Below are 9,354 nucleotides of genomic sequence, written 5' to 3' on the forward strand. Positions count from 1 at the left end.
GCCAGGCTTTGTCATGCAATGATACCAGATTACTTGCTACTAGCATGGCGTGGTCAAGTGTCCTACCATGGAGGACGGAATAAGGCTGCACTGCCCAGAAACCTTGTGGCAAGGCTTTTGGAGTACCTCCAGGAGATCTTCATGGAGATGTCCCTGGAGGATTTCCGCTCCATCCCCAGACACGTTAACAGACTTTTCCAGTAGCTGTACTGGCCGCGAATGCATCCCAAGTCCTCAGGGCAAAGTAATCATTAAAAAATGCTTTTAAAACCAGTTTTATATTTTAAAAAGTAAACTCACCTGAGGTCCCTTCCATTGGGTCATGGTCTTGGATACTGGCTTGGGAGGGTTGGGAGGGTACTTCAGTCAGGCTGAGAAAAAGATCCTGGCTGTTGGGGAGAACGGAGTGCTGTGTGCTCTCCGCAAGCTCGTCCTCCTCCTCCTCCTCCTCCTCTTCCCCATCCGCAGAATCCTCAGGTGTAGCTGATGAGATTATCCCCACCTCGGAATCCATGGTCAGAGGTGGGGTAGTGGTGGCGGCCCCCCCTAGAACTGCATGCAGCTCGGCGTAGAAGCGGCATGTCCGTGGCTCTCACCCGGAGCGACCGTTTGCCTCCTTTGTTTTTTGATAGGCTTGTCTGAGCTCCTTGACTTTCACGCGGCACTGATCTGAGTCCCTATTGTGGCCTCTCTCCATCATGCCCTTGGAGATTTTTTCAAAAGTTTTGGCATTTCGTCTTTTCGAACGAAGTTCTGCTAGCACTGAATCCTCTCCCCATATAGCGATCAGATCCAGTACCTCCCGTACGGTCCATGCTGGTGCTCTTTTTCGATTATCAGCCTGCATGGTTACCTGTGCTGATGAGCTATCTGTGGTCACCTGTGCTCTCCACGCTGGGCAAACAGGAAATAAAATTCAAATGTTCTCGGGGCTTTTCCTGTCTACCTGGCCAGTGCATCCGAGTTCAGATTGCTGCCCAGAGCGGTCACAATGGTGCACTGTGGGATAGCTCCCGGAGGCCAATACCATCGAATTGCGGCCACACTAACCCTAATTCGAAATGACAATATCGATTTTGGCGCTACTCCGCTCGTCGGGGTGGAGTACAGAAATCAATTTTAAGAGCCCTTTATTTCGAAATAAATGGCTTCGTTGTGTGGACGGGTGCAGGGTTAATTCGATTTAACGCTGCTAAATCTGAATTAAAGTCATAGTGTAGCCCAGGCCTTAGGCTTTACTGCTAATTTTATAGACAGAAACACCCCAAGAAACACAGTTTTTTCCCCCAGTTGCTAGCAGACACTGGTATTTCTGTTGCTAAGTGTGATGAGGCATTGCACCCATTACAGGGAAATAAAGTGGCTGTAATAATGTAAGAGTTGTATGTGCTTGCCAAGAAAGGCTGTCATTAAAATTATTCTCATGCTAGTAGATTTCATTAAGGCATTCAATTCGGATTTAACTTCTAGACACCCATCAACATGCTGAGTGTCTCACAAATATCTCCAAGAATGCATGAAAAACGCTGAATTGTTACAAAAACCACAAACCAGCCTGACCAGCTGAGCTCCTCAATCAGTCAAAAAGCCTGCTGACTTCATTGCAGTGTAGTTGTAGCTGTGTCTGTCATTCCCAGGATATGAGAGAGACAAGCTGGGTGAGGTAATATCTTTTATTGGACCAACTTTTGTTGGTGGGCGAGGCAAGCTGTGATGCTCGGAGTACCTTTCCCAGACCTAAGGAAGAGCTCTGTGTGGCGCAAAAGCTTGTCTTTCTCACCAACAGCAGTTGGTCCAATAAAAGATATTACCTCACCCACCTTGTCTCTCTACAGACTTTGTGGGCAGTTTTGCCTGATTAAGGTCTGCATGATGAAGCTCTGCAGTTTATAAGTTTGTGCACTTATAAACACTTTCTAATGCTGTATCTAGGACCTCTAAATCCTTATGGATATTGCCATTCCTAGTTTCTAACAATGGTATATAAAAATATATCAAAAGATGGCTGAAAATCCTGGTACAGATTTAATGGGAAAAGTACAGTACTACCGCTGCATTTTACTCATCCATTTGCTGTCAATGTTGCAAACCACAACAGGGCACTCAGGCTTTTCACTGCTGGAAAATAAAGGGCCAGATCCTCAGCTATGTTGCTGCACTATAGGAACCATACGAGGCCACTGAAGGAGTTCTCCTGCATAGGAAAATCCAGGGTGGCTCCTATTTTGTCCCTTCTCACCCCAGGATGCCAGCACAGGTGGTGTAACCAGAGAAAAAGGGGCATGGTGAAGTAGGGTTGCCAACCCTCCCAGAAATGGCCAGGAGTCTCCCAGAATTGGTCTCAATCTCCCGGTTGCTATTGAAAGCAATCCAGGATATTTTAATAGGCCAAAAGTCTGGTCAGTGGCACAGCGAGGCTAAGGCAGACTCCCTACCTGCCCTGGCTCCGCGCAGCTCCCGGAAGTGGCCGGCAGGTCCCTGCAGCCCCTAGGCACAGTGGCAATCAGGGAGGCTTCGCGCACTGCCCCTTCCCTTAGCGCCTGCTCCGCAGCTCCCATTGGCTGAGAAGCGTGGCCAATGGGAGCTACGGGGGCGGTGCCTGCAGGCAGGGGCAGTGCGCAGAGCCACCTGGCTGCCTAGAAGCCGCAGGGACATGCCGGTCACTTCTGGGAGCTGCCTGAGGTAAGCATCGTCTGGCCAGAGCCTGCATCCCGCAGCCCCTCCCACAGCCCAAACCCCAGTCCCAGCCCTGAGCCCCCTTCCTCACCCAAACTCCCTCCCAGAGCTCGCACCACTCACCTCCTCCCACACCCCAACCCCTTGCCCCAGCCCTGAGCCCCCTCCTGCACTCAAACTCCCTCCCAGAGCCTGCACCCCCTCCTGCACCCTAACCCCATGCCCCAGGCTCAGCCCGGAGCCCCCTCCCACACTCTGAATCCCTTGGCCCCACCCCCCAGCCCAGAGCCTGCACCCCCTACTGCACCCCAACCTCCTTAGGGATCTGAGGGGAGGGAGGGGCAACGCACTAATGTTTTGCCTAGGGTGGCAGACTGTTCTGAGCGGCCTCTGTCTTAATGCTACCACCTTCATGAAATTTCAGTGCAAATCATCGGCTGGTGAAAATGTTAATGTTATTAAAGATAAGTCGTTTCTCCCATTTCTGACTCACTGCATTAAGCATGACAGTGCTAAGACACACCCAGTATAACTTTGCCTAAGCTAATTGAACATAACGTCAGTGAACATATTGGCAATTTTAGGAATGCAAAATGATGAATTTCTGCTATGACTGTACAATTTTCCAGATGCGGTAATTAGGAATTAAAAAGCACTTACCTTGCAGTCCTGACACATTTTGTGATGCTGTCCGTCTGGGGATCAAATTCAACCAGAACCACACAAAAAAGGTCATTAACTTCTTTAAGGTAAGGTTGTTATACTCTATTTACCACCAGCCCAAGAGGTAAAAAGCATGGGAATAAGCAATGAAATCATTCAGCTCCCCATCTACACTTTGCTGATCCATTCATCGGCTCAACCTCAACTGCTTTCCAGTATCCACAGCCCACCTAGCTCCACCTGCCACCTGAACTCCCACTGGGCATCCTTGAACTCCAGGCTTTGAGGGTGGAGGGGCAAGGGGAAGCAGGAATTTGGTGTGGGCAGGTAGAGTAACTGAGGCAAACTCCTCAGGCCAAGTTTTACCCACTCTTACATCCTTGAAGCCCCAGTGAAATCAATGGGGTTGTGTAACTATTGGACCAAAGACCTCCAGAGCTGAAATATGAGTCTCTAGAGCTGGAGCTAAAGGACTAAATTCCATATGTGAGAGCTGTAGCAGACTGATATCCTCTGTAGATCAGGCACAGAGAGGGATACATGATACACACTGAAGAATGGATTACAGGTACTCTGGTGTACCTGAGAAACAAATCTGGCCCCATCTTCAGAGCTAAATCCGGTGGTTGAAGTATGTTACACAGGAGGTGCGAGTTGGCCAGAAAACAGGTGGACGGTCCTGATGCTGATCCCACTGAAGACAAATGCCCATCAAGTTCAGTGTGAGGCTGTGTCTACATTTACATAGTCAGATGCCAGCAGGAGAGGGTTGCGAAGGGTGGTAGGCAGAAGTGAATCATACAAAGAACAGAGTACTATTAGGGATAACACTGCTTTCCTCCTTCTCATAAAGTTCCTGGGTCAGTGTTGGAAGAAAATGACACTTTCGGTTATTTATTACCAGGGACGCATGACTTTCAGTGGACACAGGACTGGGCTCTATCATAAATGCTGTAAGTGCTAATGTAGAGTAACTTGCCCCACATTATAATATGAGGGACATTACAGTGGCTGCAAAGTTACTCCTGAACTGCTGGAACCCTCTGTTGATAAATCCACCATCTTTCTCTTGGAGAACAGCTGTGCTACAGGGGGTGTTTTCAGGAGGCCTGGATGCTATTGCCAGCTCTGTCACTGATTTGCAGCAGGGCCTTGGGCGAGGCATTTAATCGCTTGCCGCGAATTTCCTGTCTGCTTACTTTAACTGCTTACCTAAATTGGCAGAGATTTGACAGAAGATGCACAGCTGTGCAGGCAACCAGGACTGAAGGGCATCCAAGGCACTGAAGCAACAGTTTGTGGAGAGACCTTTAGGTATCAATGCCTCAGTGCAGAGACATTCATCTGCTCCAGTTTTGCTGCATCAGCTCACCAGCACACAGAGGAAGCAGGCTGATGAACTAAGTATCTCTTCACTGAGGAGCCAGCACATCATGGGCTTTCTGTGTAACTGCTGCATTGGTGCACTGGGGAGCTAAGGCAACAGTGCTGTGGAGCCCTTGATTCCCCTAACCCATATCACCCACACAGTTCTCTTCCATCCGCTCTACAAAGCCCCACCAGCTACCCATGCCTCCTCCCCCACCAGTCTCCTCCCCCTCGCCCCAGAGCTGCTGACCTCTATAAGAATGTTCAAACAATGTAAGAAGAAAGGTCAGTCTGTCAGTACATTTCATCTGCATCTCAAACCATATTATCAACGAAATTGCTTCTGAGTGCAGCATATTTTCATTCTCTCCCTGGCACAGTTTCCAACAAGGATGGGGCTTGCTGGTCTGATCTTCTTACTCCCTCTGCTGAACCTTTTTGTGAGAGTAGGTTTGAGAGATGATTTTTTTGGAAGCCCAATGGACCTTCTAGGGCCATGCATGGAGGGCATCCTGACCCCACTGATCTGGGAGAAGGTTCTGCTTCTGTACCACAGTCCCTGCTGCAGGTAAAGCTATGTGAGGAATCCCATTTATAATCCCCTGTTGTCAGTTGCTCATCACTATCTGAAAATCTCATATTTTGGGGTGGAAAGTTTATATACTTGGTCTTGGCCGAGTGATGAATTCTTCTGAGTAACATTCAGTCAGTCATTATAGGTGAAATATATATATATGTACACTTTTCCCATTTTAACTAATTTTACTGTTTTAGTTTCTGCTTGCACACAACTCAAAATAGCTAAGCCCTGACACTCCTATTCTGTGTTCCAGCCTGCCCAGTCTGCACCCCATCCCTTTGGCAACACTGAGTGTCATCCTAAATATAAGATGAGACAGTAAGTGAATAGACCAAATCTCTCTGTGCTTCAGTTCCCTAGATGCAAAATGGGGATAATAGCACTTCTGTTTAGCTCAGGGCTTTTATGAGGATAAATGCAGTAAAGATGGGGAGGTGCTTAGTTACTATGGTACTGGGGGGCCATATAAGTAGCCTTGATAGATTATATATGCTCCTGGGAGCTCAGGGTGCATTATACCTCCCTCCTGCACGATCCTGCTAAGGTTTTTGAGCAATGCACATCTGCACAACTCCCCATACAGGGCTGAGTTTGTCCCACAATCCAGCCTTGTTAGCTTTAATATAATCTGTACAAATTACAAGAAGGATTAGTTTCAGTGTATTCAATGCATATTTAAAATACTGACTATACTTTGTACATGTTTTGAACTATATGAATAGATGCTTCTTTATTTCAAAAGGGCAGTGGAATTTATGAATTATACTAATAGATGGAACAGACAAGTCAAATGTTTAATACTTCCATCATTTTATTTTGTTTTCCTGCCAAGTCTATCTGTAAATAATCCCTCTTAAAGAAATATTGCTGGTAGCACAATGGTATGCCAGGCACCTGCGCTCAAAAGCTGTCATTTATTAAAGCACAGTTGTCAAAGTTAATTGTTCACTGTTGTCTTGAAATGTGTATTTCCTGATGAGAACAAAACCACCAGTTTGCTTGACAGGTTTTATTGTATAATCAGTGATAACCACCATAAATCCTCCTCAGCTATCGTGAATAAGAGCTAATTATATAATCCGATTGTCCATGTGCCATCAAGGCTGGCTCACTGCAATGCACTTCATTCTGAGCAACACAAATGGCTGATCAACTGCAGAATTTGACAGCAAGAGATTTGTTTGGTGTAGAGAGAGGGGATTTGTGATGTGGCCTCTCTGCTAAATGCTCAGGTGGGTATAAGTATAGTTTAATATTTTGAGAGGTCATGAGGTGGTTCCCCCCCCCCCCGAGCATTTAGCACCGGGACGAGATGCTAGACACACAGTCCTGAAGAATGGAATCCTCTATCTATCTACAGACGAGCAAGCTTCCCCACACTCTTCTATCACTATGCCTCCACCATGTTATAGAACAGTGGTTCTCAAACATTTGTATTGGTGACCCCTTTCACACAGCAAGCCTCTCGTGCAACCTCCCCTGTAAATAAAAACACATTTTTTTATATATTTAACACAATTATAAATACTGAAAGCAAAGTTTGGGGGGTGGAGGCTGACAGCTCATGACCCCCACATAATAACCTCATGACCCTCTGAGGGGTCATGACTCCCAGTTTAAGAACCTCTGTTCTAGAAGAACCATCTGTAGGGTTGAAAGGGTAATTCACTCTTCATGGCCCAGTCAGTCCCTGGCTTCTCCACTGACATTCAGTAAGGGTGCCATATATTGAAACTACTTCTAAGTGTTACAGGTTTATTGGGTTAAAAACTCAACAATGAAATAATGGTCTGAAAAATCTTTCACAATCTATTACTGCTACTTTTTGGGAAGTTTTCCCCAATGGAATAGTGTATTCTAGATACAAATGTTTCAAAAACCAAGAATGTGTTGCTATACATAATGTAAATGTTACAGTAGAATAGTACAGTGGAGATGTAAGTCCGAGGGCTAGATTTCACTTAAAGGGGGCAGCCATTGGGAAGGATGGCATGGTACAGAAATGCACCAATCCCATAGGAATTCTTGGACAGAATATGCCCTAGACTCTTAATATGTAGCAGTGTGTAGGCAAAACTAAAGACTGAGAGAAAACAATAAAAATCATTTGTTGAAAAAGAAAAGCAATTCTTGGCTCTGCTGATTTTCTTCCTCTTCCTTATTCTCATAATGCAAATATGTTTTCATAGAGAAACACTTCTGAAATTATTCCACTTTTCTGACTATTCTAATCCACATGGAAATCTCTTAATAGATGACTCATTTTAAGTATCCCAGTCCATGATTAACCAATGTGTGTAATAGAATTAGGAACATTAACCATCAGCGATTTTATTGTACATTACCATTTTACATTCAACATTTTGTATTATGACAAAATATGTACAAAAGCCAATATTAAACTCTCCAACCCTCTTGTCAGAAATAACAGAATTAAAGTTATTGATATATGTCTGAGTTAATCGCAGTAACCACATATCAGAGTGCAATTAGAAAATTAAAATTCTGCTTAATGTAAACATTCCCAGTCACAGACCTGGCTAGGAATTACCAATCTGCACCATGAACACCCCCGTGCCTAAATGAGTGACAAATTGCTGGCTATACTAGTATTATACCACCTGGGGATTTCCATATTTCAGAAAAGCCCCAGCTCTCTTCTTTTGTGTCATTACAGTAGCACAAAATGAAGAGAGTCAAGGCCAGATTCTGGCCCTAAGTCTTCAGTTTCATCTGAATCTGAGTATCATGACAGCAAAAAAGAAATATAAGAAAACTATTACAGTTTATGGTATTACGGTATGTGTGCTTGGAAATTGTATGCTACAAAGAAGTCACCATCAACTTCAGAAGCTAAGCAGAGACTACTTATTTTGGGATCTTCCTGTCTGTCTCTGTCTCAGTGGTGACCAAGTCCACGGAGGCCACTTTGTAGACTGTGAGGGTGACTGTTTGCTAAGAAGAAAATGTTATATTTGATTCTGAACTGAAAATGTGTTCCCAGAGCTGTGCCCAGTGATTTTTAAATGGAAGAGTTGGAATTGGCCCTGTTGCTCCCTCTTCCCCAGCTGCCTCCCACCTCCTCTCTTGCAGCCTCAGGTGTAGGTCTGGTGTGAGCTGGAAGTGCTCTGAGAGCCGCTATCTCTTAGCAGCAGCTGCTCAGCAGTTTCCCTGTTGGCCACCTACTGCAATGCTGGGTAGGGAGGTGAGAGTAGTTCTGCCTTTTCTGGTGCATGCTTCCCTTCCAGGCTCTGGGCGCTCCAGAGAGAAGAGGAGAGAACATCAACTGGCTGTGCCAGACCTAAGGGAGTGCCTAGCAATGGAAGGCTGCCCTCCCTCACACAACCAGACAGGGCAACCTGAGAGAGGGGAAAAGAGAAGCTGACAACTGTAACTGATTAGGTCTCTTCCTGCCCTGGTACGGTTCAGAGTAGCTTGCGGGCTGCTGTAACTTGTACCATTTTGCAACAGTCTTCTAAGAAACACATTCCCACTGAGGATAGCCAAAGCACAGCTGTTCCAGCCACTTCCCCTTACCTCCTCCCACACTCCTCTGTGTGCCAGGAAGGAAGGGAAGAAATGGCTATGGCTCTTCCCGATGTATTCCCTACCCCAGGGAATCCCCAGCAGGGGACTTACAGGTGGCTTCTGTTCCCTTTGCACCACCTGTGCTGTGTAAAGAGAGGGGAGCAGGGCTGAGAATCTGACCCAAACCACTTATTGTGGTCCTTTTGACCTTTCTGAAATAATGTGTGGCCCTCAGGCTGAAGAGGTTGGAAGTGTGTGTGTGTGTGTACAGTAACCGCACCTAAAATATCATCTCCTTTCATTCATTTATGAGTGTTGCAGCCACAGCAAGGTTTTCTGGTAACATACAGTGTTTGTATACACATTTATACTATATAGTACTCTATACACATATTCTTGTTCAGTATCATACACAGTTAAGGAATGATTTAAGCAATGTGGAGTATTGTGTGTTTCACTGTACACTATTGGTGCAAAGTCTGCAGTCTGCATGGTCAGGATCACTTGCACACTGAAGCAGCTGAACTGGCCTGTGATAA

General features: G+C 45.8%; 1 protein-coding gene across 1 annotated transcript in view; it reads right to left on the reverse strand.

The window, feature by feature from the left end:
* Window positions 1-7,636: 7,636 nt before the first annotated feature.
* LOC112115240 (ADP-ribosyl cyclase/cyclic ADP-ribose hydrolase 1) overlaps window positions 7,637-9,354 on the reverse strand; it is a 43,067-nt gene continuing 41,349 nt past the window's right edge. The window contains exon 7 of the mRNA XM_026648131.2: window positions 7,637-9,345. Within this exon, the coding sequence (XP_026503916.2) occupies window positions 9,270-9,345 (76 nt within the window). The 3' untranslated portion in view covers window positions 7,637-9,269. The remainder of the gene's footprint in view (window positions 9,346-9,354) is intronic.

Source organism: Terrapene carolina, unplaced genomic scaffold (assembly GCF_002925995.2).
Source record: "Terrapene carolina triunguis isolate 2854851 unplaced genomic scaffold, T_m_triunguis-2.0 Scaffold66, whole genome shotgun sequence".
In the NCBI taxonomy this organism is placed as follows: domain Eukaryota; kingdom Metazoa; phylum Chordata; order Testudines; family Emydidae; genus Terrapene; species Terrapene triunguis.